The sequence below is a fragment of the Oncorhynchus gorbuscha genome, linkage group LG06 (assembly GCF_021184085.1).
Source record: "Oncorhynchus gorbuscha isolate QuinsamMale2020 ecotype Even-year linkage group LG06, OgorEven_v1.0, whole genome shotgun sequence".
Classification (NCBI taxonomy): domain Eukaryota; kingdom Metazoa; phylum Chordata; class Actinopteri; order Salmoniformes; family Salmonidae; genus Oncorhynchus; species Oncorhynchus gorbuscha.
This window is the reverse complement of record NC_060178.1, coordinates 22,021,498-22,044,268: the sequence shown is the minus strand read 5'-3', so window position 1 is coordinate 22,044,268 and position 22,771 is coordinate 22,021,498. Positions and strand designations below refer to the sequence as shown.

At 41.5% G+C, this 22,771-nt stretch overlaps 1 protein-coding gene across 6 annotated transcripts in view; it reads left to right on the top strand.

Moving 5' to 3' along the window:
- Nucleotides 1–22,128, top strand: part of LOC124037687 (transducin-like enhancer protein 4) — a 103,242-nt gene extending 81,114 nt beyond the window's left edge. For 5 of the 6 annotated variants that reach the window (XM_046352642.1, XM_046352644.1, XM_046352641.1 and 2 more), the window contains 6 exons: nt 441–690; nt 780–1,027; nt 1,516–1,663; nt 1,914–2,064; nt 2,183–2,259; nt 19,053–22,127. In XM_046352642.1, coding sequence (XP_046208598.1) covers nt 441–690; nt 780–1,027; nt 1,516–1,663; nt 1,914–2,064; nt 2,183–2,259; nt 19,053–19,160 — 982 coding nt within the window. In that variant the 3' untranslated portion in view covers nt 19,161–22,127. Of the gene's footprint in view, nt 1–440; nt 691–779; nt 1,028–1,515; nt 1,664–1,913; nt 2,065–2,182; nt 2,260–19,052 lie in introns of all 6 variants that reach the window. The other variant, XM_046352643.1, reaches the window with a different exon arrangement.
- The last annotated feature ends 643 nt before the right edge of the window (nt 22,129–22,771 follow it).

Below are 22,771 nucleotides of genomic sequence, written 5' to 3'. Positions count from 1 at the left end.
ATATTGTGTGTTATAGCTTGGAAAATAAATTAATGTGACTTTTGATGACAACATATTGATGTTTGTTTCCATCATTAGGTCTGTTTCCTAAAGAAGTTCAATCCGCGTTGTGTTTTGTTCCCTTGCCTACGATACTAACGTTCTCAATACTGGTATTGTCCCGGCCCTAACTGATTGGTCATTGGAAATATCACTCTTACTCTGGCCCCTGTAACACAATCTTCTCTTTTGCATTCTGCCAACGGCTATTGTGTAAAAACAGTTAGCAAGGTTTGGGTGAATATTTCTCAATTGCCATTCCCATTGCAGTGTTGACAGTCTTCAACGCTTTTGCTGTTTGTAATAATATACAGATTTATACAGATTTCTATTTCAGTGGATGGCACTCGTTCCATTTTCTCCTACTTCCCTCCCTCTGTTTACCTCCTCTCTCTCACCAGTGCCTACTCTTTCCATGTAAGTGCGGATGGACAGATGCAGCCGGTGCCTTTCCCTCCAGACGCCCTGCTGGGCCCGGGCATCCCGCGGCACGCCCGGCAGATCCACACTCTGAACCATGGAGAGGTGGTGTGTGCCGTTACCATCAGCACCTCCACACGCCACGTCTACACCGGCGGCAAGGGGTGTGTCAAGGTGTGGGACATCAGCCAGCCTGGCAGCAAGAGTGCCATGGCCCAGCTCGACTGTCTGGTGAGTGGACACAAACTTTAAAAGGCTTAACCAATCATATTGATTGTTTTAGCTGTTCAATACATATGTTCTCTCTTTCCACCAATCAGAACAGGGATAACTACATCCGCTCATGTAAGATTCTCCCTGATGGGCGGACCCTCATCGTTGGAGGCGAGGCCAGCACACTGTCAATCTGGGACTTGGCCACACCCACTCCCCGCATCAAGGCGGAGTTGACGTCTTCTGCCCCGGCCTGCTACGCTCTGGCCATTTCCCCCGACAACAAGGTCTGCTTCTCCTGCTGCAGCGACGGAAACATTGTAGTCTGGGACCTGCACAACCAGACCCTGGTCAGGTAAGGAGAGGAGAACGAGTGGGGGATAAAGAGGAAGATGAGGCTAGGAGAGGGGAAATATTGTAGTCTGGGACCTGCACAACCAGATCCTGGTCAGGTAAGGAGAGGAGAACGAGCGGGGGATAAAGAGGAAGATGAGGCTAGGAGAGGGGAAACATTGTAGTCTGGGACCTGCACAACCAGACCCTGGTCAGGTAAGGAGAGGAAAGGAGAAGGGGGTGATGAGGATAGGGGGATAAATAACATGTTAGGAGGGGTAGAGAGGTGGGGGGGACATCAGGGTCTGGGACCTGCACAGCCAGGGCAGCAGAAGAGAGGAGGGTAGAGGGGGAGGAGAGTGCACAAGAGTAGAGTGAGAGGGTAGGGCAGGAGAGTGGAGATGAGGGGAGAAGGGTAGAGGGGAAGAGAGCAGGGCAGTGGGCTAGATGACTATGGATCACATCTGAATGGCTCTGGGTTGATGTTGATTGTATCTCTGTGCTCCCCAGGCAGTTCCAGGGCCACACTGACGGGGCCAGCTGTATTGACATCTCCAACGATGGGACCAAACTGTGGACGGGGGGGCTGGACAACACAGTACGCTGCTGGGACCTGAGAGAGGGACGACAGCTGCAGCAGCACGACTTCACCTCACAGGTACTGATGAAACACCTGAGACGTTGTGACTAGCTAACGCTAGGTATGACCAACTCAGGACTGTCTTTCTGAGAAGACTTCACCTTAATATGATAGTGTACCTATCAGCCTCTATTTCAGACCAGTCACTCTGCTCCTCTCTGCTGTATCATATCTCCATGACGATGCAGATGATAATCTTTGTCAGATGAGCTCCGTTCAGTCGTGTAATGAGCTTTTCCTCTCTCTCTCATCCTCTCCCTCCCTCCAGATCTTTTCTTTGGGCTACTGTCCTACAGGAGAGTGGCTGGCAGTGGGCATGGAGAGCAGTAATGTAGAAGTGCTGCATGTCTCCAAACCAGACAAGTACCAGCTGCACCTCCATGAGAGCTGTGTGCTCTCCCTCAAGTTTGCCTCCTGTGGTACGTACAAGCTCAGAACTCTGACTGACACTCTCCTAACTTGCATAATTATGCTAATGAGATGTGGAGTGGTTGGATACATCAGCTAACTCTGAAGTATAACTTGTGTGTATTTCAGGCAAGTGGTTCGTGAGCACAGGGAAGGACAATCTGCTGAATGCATGGAGGACGCCATATGGAGCCAGTATTTTCCAGGTGAGAGAGAGAGAGGCAGGATAGCCCTCTGGCTAATACTCATATGGTATTGTAACGTCAGTGAACCCAACACTAACCCTATCCCACCCCAACACAATTTATTTTCCCTATCCCACGACCAACACAAATCCATAGCCCAATATTCTCCTGTTCCCATCAGTGTGTGTGTGAGTGAGAGCACTGGCATAGCACAACCCCCCGCAGCCCCTGGGGTGTTGGGGGCCCCCGGGTTTTCCATCAGCCCCATGGCAAAATGTGTAGAATTTCAGGAAATTAGCTATAAAACTGCAACATTTTCTCTCAGCCGCATGGCAAAATGTGTAGAATAGCATTAGATTAGCTATAGAACAGCAACATTCACTCTCTGCCCCATGGCAAAAGGTATAGAATAGCATGAGATTAGCTATAGAACTGCAAATTCTCTCTCTGGCAAAATGAAATGTGTAGAATTGCAGGAAGTTAGCTTCTTCCCACTGAGAGTGAGGGTGGGACAGAGGTTGAAAGACAAGTTGTTTATCACAGATATGATTCAAGGTGACTTTCTGGGCTTTATCAGACAGAACAGACTGCATCACACACACACTTTAGGCTTTATCTATGCGGTATGTATGAGTGTGATGAGCTACAGGAAGACCATTTAAAAGGGGAGATATTGTGTTGTGTGTGGGAGGGAGACAGTATGGCTGTCATTGCTGTTTGCTAGTCTAGTGCAGGGAGGGAGGAATCTGCAGCCTTGGCTGGTGTCTCCTTAGAGCTCTGATGAGCACAGATGCTATCTTTATTATCCAAATGCCCCTCAGTTCCCTCTACATGACGTCTCACAATCTCCCTCTCTATCTCTGTGTCTCTCTCACACTATGATACCCTTTTCAGACATATGGAATGTGGCACCTTGAAAGCACCTCGGCTACGGCATGTTTGTTTGTCTGTAAGGGTACAAATACAACAGCTTTTGAAATGCTGACACGGAAACTTCTCTGGAAATTTGAAGCGCCACTAAAATGGGCATTTTACTTGTCTATAAAGGAATGCCACTTCTAAAGTGGGACAAACATCAATCATTAGGCGAACTGTAAATAATAATCTTGAGATGCCTGCTCGTAACCTGCCTGTCTGCTGCCTGCGCGCAGACCACTCTCCTAAATGTTTTTGTTAAAATTCATTAAATACTGTGACTTTTAGTAGAAAGAAAACACATCTAGCTTCCCCTCCATAAAAAACAGCATAAAAACAACACAGCAATCAGGAACGTTTATTGTCGTCAGGGAAACAATACAGAACATTCTATGCCGGAGCAGAATTCTACTGTCTGAAAAGGTACAGATGCTTCTGATGCTGCACTTTTTAAAATGGTCTTAAAAGGTTATCAGTTGTTGCTATCGAAACGTTACTGTAGTGGCGTTCTGTCTATAAAGGGTATTATTCTGCTACTTCCTCTCTTGCTTTCTTTCTCTTGCTCGCTTTTACTCCCGATTCATCTCTCTCTCTCTCTCTCTCTCTCTCTCTCTCTCTCTCTCTCTCTCTCTCTCTCTCTCTCTCTCTCTCTCTCTCTCTCTCTCTCACATGTACATACACAAACCCACCCTTTCTCCTCCCTCCAATTGCTCTCACTCAACACTACCTCATCCCTTGTACCGATCCATCCGCTCTCCGTCCTCCCCGTCTCTCTGTAGTGTGAGCGTGTCTGTCAGTCAACATGGCCTCTCTCACCAATGGCCTGCTGATTGACAGCCCTGGTGATATGAACCTGTCATGTGGAGGAGAGAGGGGATGCAAGGAGGAGGATGAGATTGAAAGAGGTGGGAGAGTGGAGGGAGAGAAGTGGAGGGGGAGAAGTGGGAGGAGGTAGAGGTTTAAAGGAGGGATGGATTGAGAGAGGAGCCGTGCTAGTAGGGAGCCATCTGGGGATAGGATCATAGGTCTGATGCAGACAGAGACGGATCCTGGTCGAGACAGAATAGAGGTACAGTAGTAGGGATTGTTTATTCAGTTATTGTAGAGAAAGTCAGCTCCCTGTATTTCTGTGGTTCTGAAAGCTGTGATTAGTGATGCTGAGAGCACAGCTGAACCACGTAGGGTTAAAAGGATAATCCACTCCCAGAAGTGAAACATGAAACTCCTGTCAGTTTGAGGATAGTGTATGTTCTATGAGTGTGTAAAATAACTATTTTCACCATGATTTAACTTCTAAGTGGTCCGTCTATGAAATCAGGAAAGCGTGTAGGAACTTGTCAAACCTATAAGGTTCTAATCACTGGAGATCGGGGATAAGACAATATCACACTTCATAACACTTAAAAAAATGTATGCGGTCACTACTGTAAATTGTTCTGGATAAGAGCGTCTGCTAAATGACTAAAATGTAAATATAAAACAGTTATCTGCACTCCAGATCGCCAAATCAGCCAATAGATGGTAAGGGCATACTAGTCTAGAATAGGGGTTCTCAAAGTGGGGTCCGCGGCCAGATCTCAAAATATATATATATTTTTATACGTTTTTTAAATATTTTATTATACATTGCATTTTTTTAATGAATATTACTAACTGATTAAACTACTTTTGGCCAAGTGATCTGTGGAATATGTTTTTAAAGTGTGTAATAATTAGAGGTCGACCGATTAAATCGGAATGGCCGATTTCAAGTTTTCATAACAATCAGAAATCAGTATTTTTGGACACCGATTTGGCCGATTTTTTTGTTACACCTTTATTGAATCTTTATTTAACAAGGCAAGTCAGTTAAGAACACATTCTTATTTTCAATGACGGCCTAGGAATGGTGGGTTAACTGCCTCGTTCAGGGGCAGAACGACAGATTTTTACCTTGTCAGCTCGGGGGATTCAATCTTGCAACCTTACAGTTAACTAGTCCAATGCTCTATAACCACCTGATTACATTGCACTCCACGAGGAGCCTACCTGTTATGCGAATGCAGTAAGCCAAGGTAAGTTGCTAGCTAGCATTAAACTTATCTTATAAAAAACAATCAATCATAATCACTAGTTAACTACACATGGTTGATGATATTACTAGTTTATCTAGCGTGTCCTGCGTTGCATATAATTGATGCGGTGCGTATCGTTGCTCCAATGTGTACCTAACCATAAACATCAATGCCTTTCTTAAAATCAATACACAGAAGTATACATTTTTAAACCTGCATATTTAGCTAAAAGAAATCCAGGTTAGCAGGCAATATTAACCAGGTGAAATTGTGTCACTTCTCTTGCGTTCATTGCACACAGAGTCAGTGTATATGCAGTTTGGGCCACCTAATTTGTCAGAAGTTTACGTAATTATGACATACCATTGAAGGTTGTGCAATGTAACAGTAATATTTAGACTTACGGATGCCATCCATTAGATAAAATATGAAACGGTTCCGCATTTCACTGAAAGAATAAACATCTTGTTTTTGAGATGATAGTTTCCAGATTCGACCATATTAATGGCCTAAGGCTTGTATTTCTGTGTGTTATTATGTTATAATTAAGTCTATGATTTGATAGTGTAGTCTGACTGAAAGATGGTAGGCACCAGCAGCCTTGTAAGCATTCTTTCAAACAGCACTTTCTGCCTTTTGCCAGCAGCTCTTCGCTGTGCTTCAAGCATCGCGCTGTTTATGACTTCAAGCCTATCAACTCCTGAGATTAGGCTGGTGTAACCGATGTGAAATGGCTAGCTAGTTAGCGGGGTGCACGCTAGTTAGCGCTCTGAGACTTGGAGTGGTTGTTCCCCTTGCTTTGCATGGGTAACGCTGCTTCGAGGGTGGCTGTTGTCGTTGTGTTCCTGTTTCGAGCCCAGGTAGGAGCGAGGAAAGGGACGGAAGCTATACTGTTACACTGGCAATACTAAAGTGCCTAGAAGAACATCCAATAGTCAAAGGTTAATGAAATACAAATGGTATAGAGGGAAATAGTCCTATAATTCCTATAATAACTACAACCTAAAACTTCTTACCTGGGAATATTGAAGACTCATATTAAAAGGAACCACCAGCTTTCATATGTTCTCATGTTCTGAGCAAGGAACCTCTATCTTTTTTACATGGCACATATTGCACTTTTACTTTCTTCTCCAGCACTTTGTTTTTGCATTATTTAAACCAAATTGAACATGTTTCATTATTTATTTGAGGCTAAACTGATTTTATTGATGTATAATATTAAGTTAAAATAAGTGTCCATTCACTATTGTTGTAATTGTCATTATTACAAATATATTTCAAAAACGGCCGATTAAATCGGCATCGGCTTTTTTTTGGTCCTCCAGTAATCGGTATCGGTGTTGAAAAATCAAAATTGGTCGACCTCTAGTAATACAAAACAATGTAATATTATTAATCTACAATGTATGTCTTTAACCCTGGGCAACATGGGCCTGGCTCACAGGGATATGTGCATCCACAGTACTCCTAATTATCCACTTTTCAACTCAATACTATTCCCCCAATGTTTAATTATTTTTTTAAACATAAATGCACTGTAATTTAAGCTTTAAAACTGCAATGTTTTCTCTTTGCCTCATGGCAAAATGTGTAGAATAGCAGGAAATTAGCTTGAAAAGTGCCAAGAGGCATGCTTTTCAAATGTTCTCTCCCCGGGCCCGAGACCTGGTTTGTCCAGCCATGGATTTCAGACGTCATAGTAAAACTCCTTATAGGCTAACAGAACGCACTCGAGTTGTGTTCTGATTATGAGGGGTCCCTGATGAATTTGCTATCACAAAAGGGGTCCCCAGCCACAAAAGGCTTGAGATCCCCTTGGTCGAGAACAGTTCCATACGCTTCTTTCGTCATGACAAAATATATATCTCGCGTAGATGTGCTCAATCTAAACAGTGTACCAAATTATTCATATCAGTTTTTCCATCAAGTACCATTATGCAATCAGGGTTGCCATGACCATAGTTTTCTAGCAGTTGGGCTACTTGAAAACAATGTCACGGGTGAAAATGTATTGATTGCATAGTCACTTTAACTAAACATTCATGTACATACTACCCGCACATTGGCTAACCGGGCTATCTGCATTGTGTCCCACCACCTGCCAACCCCTCTTTTTATGCTTCTACTACTCTCTGTTCATCATATATGCATAGTCACTTTAACGATACCTACATGTACATACTACCTCAATAAGCCTGACTAACAGGTGTCTGTATATAGATAGCCTTGCTACTCTTTTTTTCAAATGTCTTTTTTACTATTGTTTTATTTCTTTACCTAACTAAACAAACACACCTTTTTTTCACACAAATGGTTAGAGCCTGTAAGTAAGCATTCAGCACACGTGACAAATAAACTTTGATTTGATTTGATGATTGTGGGTTTTTGGGGTACTTCTAAATTGCACTGCGTCAGCCATGACATTTCTCATAATAAAAAAATGCTATTATTATTTTCACTGTGACCTGCTGCTGCTGACTATCAGGCAGTGAGGCAGGCTTTTGCTGATTGAGTGAGTGGGGGGCAGGGCCAGAGAGGTGTGTGTCGGCCCTCCATTTGCACGTTCTCCGCCCTATGCACAAGTGCCCCAAAACTGGGGGAGTGAAAATTATGGAGGGTGTAGGTAGGGACTAATTAGACACTCCGATAATCACTTTGACTGAGCCAGCAATGTTGCCGGCTTCAGAGCGAAGTTTAATCTCATAAATCAAATGTTACTTGTCACATGCTCTGAATAAAACAGGTGTAGACCTAACAGTGAAATGCTTACTTACAAGCCCTTAACCAACAATGCAGTTTTAAGAAAAATAGGTGTTACGTACATTTTTTAAATAAAAATAAATTACTAAAGAGCAGCGGAAAAATAACAGTAGCAAGGCTATATACAGGGGGTACTGGTACAGAGTCAATGTGGAGGCTATATACAGGGGGTACTGGTACAGAGTCAATGTGGAGGCTATATACAGGGGGTACTGGTACAGAGTCAATGTGGAGGCTATATACAGGGGGTACTGGTACAGAGTCAATGTGGAGGCTATATACAGGGGGTACTGGTACAGAGTCAATGTGGAGGCTATATACAGGGGGTACTGGTACAGAGTCAATGTGGAGGCTATATACAGGGGGTACTGGTACAGAGTTAATGTGGAGGCTATATACAGGGGTACTGGTACAGAGTCAATGTGGAGGCTATATACAGGGGTACTGGTACAGAGTCAATGTGGAGGCTATATACAGGGGGTACTGGTACAGAGTCAATGTGGAGGCTATATACAGGGGTACTGGTACAGAGTCAATGTGGAGGCTATATACAGGGGTACTGGTACAGAGTCAATGTGGAGGCTATATACAGGGGTACTGGTACAGAGTCAATGTGGAGGCTATATACAGGGGGTACTGGTACAGAGTCAATGTGGAGGCTCTATACAGGGGGTACTGGTACAGAGTCAATGTGGAGGCTATATACAGGGGGTACTGGTACAGAGTCAATGTGGAGGCTCTATACAGGGGTACTGGTACAGAGTCAATGTGGAGGCTCTATACAGGGGGTACTGGTACAGAGTCAATGTGGAGGCTATATACAGGGGGTACTGGTACAGAGTCAATGTGGAGGCTATATACAGGGGTACTGGTACAGAGTCAATGTGGAGGCTCTATACAGGGGGTACTGGTACAGAGTCAATGTGGAGGCTATATACAGGGGGTACTGAGGTACAGAGTCAATGTGGAGGCTCTATACAGGGGGTACTGGTACAGAGTCAATGTGGAGGCTATATACAGGGGGTACTGGTACAGAGTCAATGTGGAGGCTATATACAGGGGTACTGGTACAGAGTCAATGTGGAGACTCTATACAGGGGGTACTGGTACAGAGTCAATGTGGAGGCTCTATACAGGGGTACTGGTACAGAGTCAATGTGGAGGCTCTATACAGGGGTACTGGTACAGAGTCAATGTGGAGGCTATATACAGGGGGTACTGGTACAGAGTCAATGTGGAGGCTCTATACAGGGGGTACTGGTACAGAGTCAATGTGGAGGCTATATACAGGGGGTACTGGTACAGAGTCAATGTGGAGGCTATATACAGGGGTACTGGTACAGAGTCAATGTGGAGGCTATATACAGGGGTACAGGTACAGAGTCAATGTGGAGGCTATATACAGGGGGTACTGGTACAGAGTCAATGTGGAGGCTATATACAGGGGTACTGGTACAGAGTCAATGTGGAGGCTCTATACAGGGGGTACTGGTACAGAGTCAATGTGGAGGCTCTATACAGGGGGTACTGGTACAGAGTCAATGTGGAGGCTCTATACAGGGGGTACTGGTACAGAGTCAATGTGGAGGCTCTATACAGGGGGTACTGGTACAGAGTCAATGTGGAGGCTCTATACGGGGGGTACTGGTACAGAGTCAATGTGGAGGCTATATACAGGGGTACTGGTACAGAGTCAATGTGGAGGCTCTATACAGGGGGTACCAGTACAGAGTCAATGTGGAGGCTATATACAGGGGGTACCGGTACAGAGTCAATGTGGAGGCTATATACAGGGGGTACCGGTACAGAATCAATGTGGAGGCTATATACAGGGGGTACCGGTACAGAGTCAATGTGGAGGCTATATACAGGGGGTACCGGTACAGAATCAATGTGGAGGCTATATACAGGGGGTACCGGTACAGAGTCAATGTGGAGGCTATATACAGGGGGTACCGGTCCAGAGTCAATGTGGAGGCTATATACAGGGGGTACCGGTACAGAGTCAATGTGGAGGCTATATACAGGGGGTACCGGTACAGAGTCAATGTGAAGGCTATATACAGGGGGTACCGGTACAGAGTCAATGTGGAGGCTATATACAGGGGGTACCGGTACAGAGTCAATGTGTGGGGTCACAGGTTAGTCCAGGTAATATGTACATATAGGAGTTAAAGTTAACACTTGTGCCTATATATACTCCAAACACCGGCTTCTTTGGCATTATCACTTAAGTATGCCACGGGTGTGACAAAACCAGTTATTTTTGCTGCTCTAATTATTTTGGTAAACAGTATACCACACCTGCTCGGGCCTTATTTCTTAAGTAAAACATGAATGGCATAATTCAAGTGAAGTGTGTTTCACACAAAATTTATGGGTTTATTGATCCCCTCCCCATTCCCTGGAAGTCACCCTCAGGCTGCGTTTCAAACTCATAAATGACACACCCTCCTCCACTTACCCTCGCCTTATGCCCTTAAGGGAATCACCGTGGCCATCTTTGCCGTTGGTCCAAATGATTAGCCAAGCAAGGGAAGTTGGCAACGTAAGCCCCTCAGTCCCCGTTTTTAGTCAGCTTTGCGAGTGTACAATTATGTTCACTCCTGGCCTGAAATGCCCCATAATTCAATTCACGATGATTATACATCCGCTAAGAAAAGTCCACCAAAACATAAAAACAACATTAATATGGAGAAGTCAACATTCAAGCGTAAGTAAAAACAAATGTAAATAAGTTAGAAATTGTGCTACGAATGCACATGATGGCTCAAACACGTAATGATGTTTTTGTTTGGTTAGCTTTTGGAAACGTTTACTTGCGCCTGACATAACGTTCCCCGACATCATACTTATACATTAGAATTTTAGATTACCTGATATAGTAGGATGGCTAATATTCGATGTCTGCGGATGCGTGGTCTTCTAGCCAAGATATGAAATGCAATCATAATTGACTGTAAAGGCGATCCATTTAAAATGAATTCCTTCCTCCCTTGCAAGTGTAAACTCGTCAAACGTCATGGTACGTCATCAGAAGTGTCCACTTAATTTGAGGACTGAGGGGAGAGGGTGTGTCTTTTAAGTGTTTGGAATGCAGCCACACTCTACGGTCCAAACACTTAAAAGACACACCCTCGTACACTTACCCTCGACTTATGCCCTTGGGAGAATCCCGTTTGCCATCTTGGGGGGTGAGCCAAATGATTCGCCAAGCAAGGGAACTTTGCAACGTAAGCCCCTCAATCGTCGTTTTTAGTCGGCTTTGTGAGTGTACAATTATGTTCACTCGGGGAGGTGCCAAGATGGCGGCTTGAACAGACGTTTTTTTACCGAGCTCCGTACCAAACTTCAGAAAGATTGTGAAAGAAAAAAAAGTTTACAGTCATTACTATTTTTATTTGATTAAGATATAAGACCTTTCCTGTGACTGGAATAATAATTGGATCATTTATTTTGGCATGTCCATGCAAAGTCGTGATAAAAAAAGAAAGGAAGAAGTTAGCCGTTCTATTGCTAATCAACAAGAGATAAACGTGCTTATAGACAACTGCCATAACTATGTTTGGCCGATGGATAATATCATGCTTTTGAATGCTGTTGAAGATGACAAATTCCCCTCTGTATACAGTAACTAAGATAGTGTTTTAAAGGGCATACAGGTCTGCTCTGACTTTACACGGTTATTGCTCTATTTAGTTATTAATACTTATTTCCAAAAAAGGTCTTAGGAACGTTTATATGTAAAATAAATTATTCAATTATTTTATGATCAGCTTTCATATGTACTTAAAATAGTAGGTACCCTTTTATTTAAATTATTATTTGTTATTTTATTTCTCAGAATAGTTTCTGATTACAATAAAGAGGGTTTTTAGTCTCTCTTACTACAAGAACCCTTGGTTTCGTTTTGAACATAATTTCCAGTTGAGTTGAATTTCAAAGCCAGATAATGTCTAGCTCAAAGGTTATGGAATAAGCTATTTTCACTTTAAATGGACTTAAATGGTGCAGATCTCGGTTCCTTATCGTTTACTTTCACCGATCCTATGTCTGACTCATCCTACTACAATTTATACTTTTATATAATCTTTGTTGTTTTGTCTTTGTCTATAGTATCTCTTAATGCTAGGGGGTTACGAAACAATGTGAAGCGCAGGGCCTTATTTCTATTTGCTAAACCATTTCGAACAGATTTTTGCTTTTTTCAAGAGTCTCACTTAATTTTGGCTGATGCCAACTTCTGGAGGTCAATGTGGGGCAATGATATTTGGCTTTCCCATGGATTTGAACGCTCTGCTGGTGTCACTACAATGAAAAATACCTTTGGTGGTAATACTCTACACTCGGAATGTGACCCCTTTGGTCACTTTATTTGTCTTGTGATCAGTTACAATGACATTACGCTCAGTACTGTAAACTTCTACGGGTACAACACCAAACATGAGAATGATCAGTTACAATGACATTACACTCATTACTGTAAACTTCTATGGGTACAACACCAAACATGAGAATGATGAGTTGCTTGAATCTATAGAGAAACATATACTTCATTGGTTATCTAAATTTCCTAATTCATTATTATTGATAGGAGGGGACTTTAACATTACTACAGATAATTCAATTGATAGATGGCCCCCAGGTAGGCCAACCAATCAGAATTTGGGTTTAATACTTTTTATGGAAAAGTTTGATCTTACTGATATATGGAGAGAGAGGTTTCCGGCCAAAAGATCATTCACTTGGAGTAACAAAACAGGTTCCAGACAATCCAGAATAGATGTTTGGCTTATATCCAAATGTATTGATAGTGAGTGTGTTACTACAAATATTTGTACTACTTCCCTCACAGACCATAGGGCCATTTACATTGATATCAAAATATTTACCCCTGATATTAACCTTGGTAGAGCATCCTACTGGAAGCTAAATAGCTCATTATTAAATAATGATATAGTTAAATTTGAGGTTAAAGATCTGCTCTCACACTTTTGGGAAAGGGCTTGTGAAGAAAAATCTTATTGCAAGTACTGGGAGCTCTTTTAATTTGAGGTGTCCAAATACCTTAGAAAATATGGTAGTAATCTTGCTAAGACCAGAATAGCTGAGAAGAAAAAGGTGATCATTAAGATAACTTCCGTTTCTCAGAGGTCCCCAGCCGACCTCTCGGGGGAGGAGAAGATGGAACTAATTGAGTTACAAAATAAACTGGATAAAATATAAATTAAAAGCAGAAGGAGCCTTTATTAGATCTAGGAAAAAATGGATTGAAGAGGGAGAACAGAATTCATCCTATTTATTTAGACTTGAGAAATTTCACTCTAAAAATAACACTATCCATAAGTTAAACATTGATGGTGTTATTACAGATGACCAAAAATGAATCGCTAAATAATGTAGCAATTTTTACAGAACATTGTATAGCTCTACGTACTGTCAGGAATCCACAAATATATTTTTTAACTCACTGAATAATGTTCACTCTATCAGTGATATAGAATCTAAACAGTATGATGAACCCATCAAAGTTGAAGAGATTATAGAGTCTATCAAACATCTAAAGAACAATAAATCACCAGGTGTTGATGGAATTACATCAGAATTTTACTAATTATTTTCTGAACAAGTAGCTCCCTTCCTATTTGAAGTCTTTTTAGAGAGTATTAAAAACAATGTTCTCCCTCCTACAATGAGTCGGGGGTTAATAACACTAATATAATAACACTACTAACACAATAATAATGACTATAAGATATTAGCCTTACTACTTGCAAAAATAATTAAAGAAGTCCTGGATGCAATCATTGATGAAACACAGTCTGGCTTTATGAGGAATATTTCTAACAATGTCAGACTAGTATTAAACATACTTGACTACTCAGACCTAATAACTGAGGATAGTTTCATATTATTTTTAGATTTTTATAAAGCATTTGACACAGTAGAGCATCAGTTTCTCTTCCACTCCCTTGAGAGACTTGGCTTTGGGGATTTTTTCTGTAAGGCTATTAAGACTCTCTATACAAATGGTAACAGCTCTATCAAATTGAAATATGGCACCTCACCTAGATTTGAGTTAAAGAGAGGAATTAGGCAAGGTTGTCCTATTTCTCCGTACCTGTTTTTATTAATCACCCAACTTCTTGCAAATTCTTTAAATAATAGTCCTGTACAAGGTATTTCCATGGCTGGTATAGACATTATTATAAGCCAGCTGGCTGAAGATACTACACTTTTTCAGAAAGATGCTAACCAAATTCCCATATCGATCAATATGATACAATCCTTTTCCAAAGCGTCTGGTCTATATCTTAACATTAATAAATGTGAACTCATAGCTGTCAAAGATTGTGTGACACCTTCATATTATGGTATTCCAGTAAAAGAATAACTTACATATTTAGGCATAACCATTACAAAGGATCAGAAGTCTAGAAGCTTACTAAATTTGAACCCTCTTATTAAAAAACCCCAGAAGAAGCTAAATCAATGGCTACAGAGGGACTTATCTTTAAAAGGTAGAGTCCTAATAACCAAGGCCGAAGGTATCTCTAGACTAACATATGGTGCTCTATCTTTATATCTTGAAAGTAAAATAAGCAAGGAGATAGACCAGATGCTTTTCAACTTTCTTTGGAGAAACCGTACCCATTACATTAGGAAAACTGTTGTAATGAACACGTATGAGAATGGTGGGCTGAATATTCTGGACTTTACTACTTTAAATAATACTTTTAAGATCAATTGGATAAAACAATTCCTAAGAAGACCCACTTCTATCTAGAATTTTATTCCTCATCATGTCTTCTCTACTTTCGGTGGCCATAACTTCATGTTGTTTTGCAATTATAATATTGACAATATTCCAGTGAAACTTTCTGCTTTTCATTGGCAGGTTTTCTTGTCATGGTCTTTAATTTATAAACACAATTTTTCTCCACACAGATATTATATATGGAATAATCGGGATATATTGTATAAAAATACTTCTTTGTTTTTAGAATATTGGTTCCGAAATAATACTCTATTGGTGAGCCAACTGGTAAACGCAGAGGGTCTTTTACTCAGTTATAAGGAATTCTTATCACTTTACAAGGTCCCTGTAACACCTAAAGATTTTGCAATTGTTTTAGATGCCATTCCCTCAGGTGTTGCTATATTATTCAGGAACGTGTCAAGACCTGACCCTCAGAGCCTACCTTCTATTGACTCATCAGTAGGAACGATTTGTTTCTCTTTTGGTCCATTCAACAACAGAGCGATACAAACCTTGTTTCAGCAGGATGTTGTATCTATACCTTATGTCATGCCTTATTGGAATGAATTTATTGATCATATCTGTTGGAGAAAAAAAAAGGTTGGATGTTTCCACACACATACCTACTTGTTAACAAAATTAAGGAAGTTTCCTTTAAAATTATTCATAAATATTATCCTGCCAACCACTATATGAAGAAGTTTAAGGAAAACATCAACTCAAATTGCTCCTTTTGTAATGACCACCCAGAAACAGTGTTGCCTCTTTTTTGGCATTGTATTCATGTAAGGAAACTGTGGCAAGACATCAGTAGGTTTATATTGAACACATTTCTGAAGATTTCACACTATTGTGGAGAGATGTACTGTTTGGATTCTTTACATACAATAGAAATAAGCTGAAACATTATGTAATTAATTTCATTATTCTTTTGGCCAAATTTCATATACACAAATGTAAATTTACAAACAGAAAACCACATTTTCGTACCCCAGAAAAAGAAATTGAACTGTATTTTAAGAGGGTTAAATGCTCTACTAACAAAAAAGCTGTTAGAATTGTAAGTATATATGTCCCTTAAGGTCCTTGCATAATTGTAATGTGATATTGTACCCCCAAGGTCGATTGTCCATTGTTTGTAATATATGTATGCTTGTGTTCCCTCATGTGATTTGTTGTTAATAAAATATATATATATATTAGAAAAAAAGCTTGTACAGGCCTTCAAATAAAAAAATACAAATAAAAACAAAACAGAACTAGCTAGCTAATATGACATTTCCAAAAAATATATGTGACAACTCTTGCTGCGAAAAAAAACAAGGCCATAGTTTTCAGGCCTTTTGATCGGGTTTTGTGTAGTCATTCGCTGGAGAATTTAGCGAGACCTGGCAACCCCAAACCCAACACGCCCTGTGTGTCTGTGTGAAAGGGCCATTGTTACCATAGCAACATCGTCACCCTGGGCTCTGAGGTAGACTGAGAGGAACTGCAAGTTGAACATGGTTGAGATTGTAGACTCGTAAATTGCAGTTTCTTTATGTGATTTTACAGGTAGCTAGCTACTTCGCATGCTGATATTGACGTTGGTATTATTGTGTGTAGCTACGTTTGCTGACTAGTAGATACCTAGCTAACTAGCCAGTGGGTTTTGTAGTCGACTTGATCTGCAACAGATTTCCACAACGATTTTCACGTTTCTACTAACCTTGTTATAACGACAAAATGAGTAATTTGTCAACAAAAATATTGTTCTCACATATTCGTTATTTAACACTGTAATCATAGGAATTTGGGGTTTTAGGTGGATTGTTCCTTTAAGAACCTGGGTTGACTTTTTGAAATGTTTATTTAACTAGGCAAGTCAGTTAAGAACAAATGATTATTTCTAATGAAGGCCTAACATGGACGATGCTGGGCCAATTGTGCACCGCCCTAATGGGACTCCCAATCACAGCCGGTTGTGATACAGCCTGGAATCAAACAAGGGTCTGTAGTGATGCCTCTAGCACAGAGATGCAGTGCCTTTGACCACTGCGCCACTCAGGAGACATCACTGCTGGTCAGATGAAGAAGAATCAAATTTACAGGCAAGTCTGTTATAAAACATGTATTGTGTAGCAATTACTATTACTGGAATGATCTAAAACCCTTGTAATGACTTGGTCATTTTCAAAAAAGTAGAGACTGGTCAATAATACACCAGAAAGACCATAATATATTATTTACTATTCCGATTGTGTCCAAACAAAAACGTGTTATTTTGTGCCCTATTTTGATTCAATTAATACATCTACGCCGATAATCAGTGAGGCTGGTGGGAGGAGCTATTGGAGGACAGGCTTATTGTAATGCCTGGAATGGAATAGAGTCAAACATGTATAGTACCGATCCAATAATCCATTCCAGCCAATACAATGAGCCTGTCCTCCTATATCTCCTCCCACCAGCCTCCTCTGAAAATACACACTAGTGTTATTAGGGCATTTTGAGCCAACTCTGTAGTGGACCAACATAGAGACAAGCCTGGTTTATACCTAGTGCTTATGTAACAGTATAGCCCTCTCCTCGCCCCTACCTGGGCTCAAACCAGGGACCCTCTGCACACATTGACAACAGCCACCCTCGAAGTATCATTACCCATCGCTCCATAAAAGCCACGGCCCTTGCAGATCAAGGGGAACAACTACTTCAAGGTCTCAGAGCGAGTGACATCACCGATTGTAAAGCTGTTAGTGCGTACCCTGGCTATCCATTTCACATCGGTTACACTTACATGCATCCTTTGTCCAGATATTCTTTGAAAATAATGTATTTCTTTTAAGACATTATTTGAGGGAGGGATAATGATGATTTAAATGGTTTCACTGTCCAGATCCGTCTACACAATGTGTCTGAATATCTTACAGGTGGTGGTCAGGAAGACCTGATCACTATTTTTTATTTCACCTTTATTTAACCAGGTAGGCTAGTTGAGAACACCTTTATTTAACCAGGTAGGCTAGTTGAGAGCACCTTTATTTAACCAGGTAGGCTAGTTGAGAACACCTTTATTTAACCAGGTAGGCTAGTTGAGAACACGTTCTCATTTGCAACTGTGACCTGGCAAAGATAAAGCAAAGCAGTGTGACACAGACAACACAGTTACACATGGAGTAAAACAATAAACAAGCCAATGACACAGTAGAAAAAAGAAAGTATATATACATTGTGTGCAAAAGGCATGAGGAGGTAGGCAATAAATAGGCCATAGGAGCGAATAATTACAATTTAGCAGATTAACACTGGAGTGATAAATGAGCAGATGATGAGTAGAGATACTGGTGTGTAGAGATACTGGTAGAGATACTGGTGTGCAAAAGAGCAGAAAAGTAAATAAAACAAAAACAGTATGGGGATGAGGTAGGTAGATTGGGTGGACTATTTACAGATGGACTAGGTATATATGCAGGTACAGCTGCAGCGATCGGTTAGCTGCTCAGATAGTTGATGTTTAAAGTTGGTGAGGGAAATAAGTCTCCAACGATTTTTGCAATTCGTTCCAGTCACTGGCAGCAGAGAACTGGAAAGAAAGGCGGCCAAATGAGGTGTTAGCTTTGGGGATGATCAGTGAGATTTATATACCACAATCAGTTTAATGCATCTTTTAATCATCTACACCTGTCTGAAAATGTGGGCACAATCAGAATGTGGACAAAGGACATGTTAGAACCAGATACAAATGGTGCTATAGAGGCATGAGGCGAGTGAGACATTAGCTTCCTGAGTAGAGCAATGATGTGTGGTGCCATGTGGGACCCACAGGGAGATCTCTCCTAATCACTCACTCACCTACCGCTGTGGAAGTGTGTTCCTTCCCAGACATATCTGTGTTCCTGAGTAAACACACATCTGTCTCTCTGTCTGTTTCATACTGTCTGTGACTCCATTTTGTTTAGTTTATTAATTTGACCATTTAAAAAAAAACAAGCAAACATAAAACTTGAAAAAGCCATACATGCACATACATAAAATCGAGGATAACAGTCTGGGACTGTTCCATTGTGGTACTCGAGACAAGATGGCTAGACAAGATCCAACACAGTATGGCAGTGCCTTATCAGTTTCTCTCTGTTTAATCTCAGTTTCACTCCCTTGTTTAAGACATGGAGCTGAGTGTTATTACACCTACTGATAATGACCAGGCTTTGGCAGGTCCACCTCTGGTCCACATCAGAGTTCATGGAGACTCACTGATTTGTAACAACTTCTTTCTTTTCTTCCTCTCTCCGTCTCTTTCCCCCTCCCGCTCTCCTTCCTTCTTCTCGCTCTCTCTCTGTCAGTCCAAGGAGTCCTCGTCTGTCCTGAGTTGTGACGTGTCACCGGATGATAAGTACATAGTGACTGGTTCTGGAGACAAGAAGGCCACCGTGTATGAGGTGGTCTACTGAGAACAGGAAAACAAGTGTGTGTGTGTGGGGTAGGGGGGGGGTACCTACTTCAGGACTACAGCAGGGCAGGTGGGGGCAGCTATGGCTCTTTTGTACAGTAGCAATCTTCCCAGCTCCAGCTCCCAAAGGACCCTACTACAACACCCCCCTCATCTCAGCTAGCTGCTCATCCCAGCATGTACACTACCACCATAGCCCTGAGGATGAGGCAGGGTAAAAAGAGGGAGAGATGCGTAGAGCGCAAGAGAGAGGGAGAGTAAGATGGAGGGAGAGGGCTAGAGATAACAAGAGAAGGAAGGGGAGGGAGAAAAGGAGGGTAATTAGTGCTGTTTTCTGATTAAGAGCTCAGCAGAAGGGAAACCCCAGAGGAGGAGCGAGCCACTCTGGGAGCTGCAGCGAGGAGCACTGATACCAGACAATCGATTCATTAGTCAGACAGTGGAACCCTTAATGATGCCAACGCTGCGCCACAGCTCCCCAGCAAGGGGTGTCAGGAGCTTGGGAGAGCTATCACCGTGAGCCGGGCCGGTTGAAGTGCTTCAGCTCTGCCCCAGAGATATACCCACAACACAGATATACACACACACACACACACAGCCCTGCACCCAATTAAATATTCATAGCAGCGCTCCCTGTCTCACTCCCCTAATATCTATTTTACTTTTGTCTCACAAAGGCCGCGTTTAATGAGGAGCGGAGTCAATCTGAGTCTCAGCGGGCCCCTGTGCCACAAACACTAAACAGACAGGAGCAACACTGGGCTATGCTGTTCATCTTCATGCTTACCAATGGCTTGTTCTCCTGACACCACTCACCGTTTAATGCTCATTTAACTTCCCTGTTTAATACTACATGCTTCAACGTGTAGCAAATAAGGAAATTGATGATATCCACGTACATTGCAAAACCCTGCTTCGGTAGAACTTTTACAGAGCTTAATGTGTACATTTGTTTTAAGTCACGCTCAAGCTTCTTGAATATTGAATATTTTAAGAGGGTGCTGTGTTTGCCTACGTCTGTACGTTGGCCTTGGAGAGCAAAATTAAGCGATACACTACACAACCTAGTGACACACAAGTGGGTGAGGGAAATATATTTGTCTTTTAATTTTTTTATTTTATCTGTGTCCTTCTCCTTGGTGATGGTGACAAGCAGTGGACTGTACTGACCTTTTCACAACACCACAGGGGTCCTAAAACTGGGCTACCATTTTGGGGAAGGCTTGTTCCGACTCCTGTTTTTGTTCCTGTTTCAAGCAGAGCTGTACTTATGTAGGTTTTCAGTCATTAGTGTGTAATGCTATTTCAGTGTTTCTGTTCAATCTATAGTCAGTCAGTATACAGCAGCAGGTGTTAGGTCATGTCGCTGTGTTGGGGAAAGGTGAAGAGACATTGGGAAGTGTACAGTATATGGTGCCTGCCTCCCCATCCCTCTCATTGCCTGTCAGCCATAGACAGTCTCTCTCAATTCAAAATCTAATTTTATTGGTCACATACATATATTTAGCAGATGTTATTGCGGGTGTCTCTCAGCTCACTGACCACGTTTACATGCGTACATGTATTCCGGATTGTAGCTCATATCCCGCTTAAGGTCTTATTTGGGATCAGTTAATTACATGCACCTTTGATATCCCTGTATCTACGAATAAACATAATATTCCTAATTTTATGTTCATATGGGCTAAATGGAATAGTAACTGAAATCTGGACACTAACTGTAGGTCTATAACCTCACATATAGTATAACATAATATTAACTCCTGTTGAATTATGCATTTCTTGCAGTAAAATTATACAATTAATGTAAATTGTCAGGAACTAGAGTGAGAAAAATGATCTCTTGGGGAAAATGCGTTTTATCTTGGTCACTTATGCAAGCAGACAGTATTTCAACCACATGAAAATATGCACCAAGACAAACTGAAGTCTTTTTGGAAACTTGTTTCATCAGCTGTTCATTTCCTTAAAACCAGTCAAACTGATCACATTTGGACATTTTGCACAGGACCAATCATTCCACCTTTTAAATTATTGCATTTTCTCCTCGGCCCCTAAATTAAAGACAACTTTACTGGTGTTAGATTACTAATGCATTCATTCTATTGGTGTAAGACATTCTGGTGTGCACTACTTTAGTCTTCCCGGGCAACAAGTTATGAAAGAAGAGAAGCTGCATGAATCTAACTAGTTGGCAAATGGTTTACCGAAATTTGGAAATCATACTCTGGCCTACTAAATGTCAGAAATTTGTAAAAATAAGGGTGAAAGTAGTCAGTAAGCTATACAGTCCAGTACAGAGTCTAAGCAAAATAAATTATGGAATTATTATGGAAGCCTACTTTTTAAAGTGATTTGTTTGACAATCAGATAAATATCACAACACCCATGATATTCGAAACGGGATAAAATGTTTATATGCCACAGTATCCCGTCGAAGATTAGCACATCCCAGGCATCTTGTCTGGTTCTCAGAACCGGGATACAAGCCTTTTCGGATTATTGTCAAATATATCCCATTATATGAGTCTACTTAGAAACAAAATACTTAAGTATCCAGAATAACGGGATATTGGTGTGCATGTAAACGTGGTCACTGTCAGTAAAACCTTCACAGCCCCTGCTTTCTCTGTTACAACAGTTAATGACTTGTTTTAAGTGCTCGATTCAATCCGTAGCGCGATTGAAATTTAAGGGTCATCTTCGATTGCGCTGACATATGCCGTTTTTTTAATCATTAATGAAGTCTCCTTGAAAGTGGGAACATTGGGGTTAAATTTCTACCACACTGTAGCACAGCTCTTCAGCGCTACGGATTGAATAGTGCTCTTATTTAATGACTTAAAGCCAATGAAATTAAAATGTAATAAATGAATTGTTTTCCTTTCTAACAAATTTCCCGTGTGCTACAAGAAATACTACGACTGGAAAAATAAATGGTTCACCTTTTAAGTGCCTGCTGAGTATTCATTGTTCTTATTGAATGCAGTTTAAAATGTTGGAAACATGCAGTACAGTATGAAAACACCAAGAACCATACAAAATAGTTTATTGGTCTCATTACATCACCCAGATCTACTCTTGCCCACATCATTCCCCCAGCCCTAACGTCTTTCACCTAGCCCACAGGTCCATTCCTTGGCCAGTACACACCGGCTCCCCATCTAGAGAATACCTCAATCATCCCATAAATCACCAGCTCCTCCAGGTAAATGTCTAGGCCAGGGCCACTTCATCCCACTCCTAATGAGTACATTATAAAGACATGGGCCTCCATGACATTGCTGCTATACACAACATGTACTCTTCAGACCGTTCAGATTTACAGGGGGCACACAGTAGCTTTGAACACATTGTGTTATCATTATCCATCTGTACACAGGCAGAACTCCCCACTCATGCAACATGTCCTCCTTTGGATATGAGACCTACTCATGGTTGAGGCTTCTGTTCTGAGCAAAGCTGTACTATAGAGAGCGAATACACAGGGTGTGTAGGGAAGGGTTGAGAGGACACTGAAGTTCGAGGCAGGTCCTCCTCAGCCACACTTCCAGTTAAGGACACAATGACATTAAAAGCAGCAGACAGTCAGCCAGACTCATATCAAAGCTC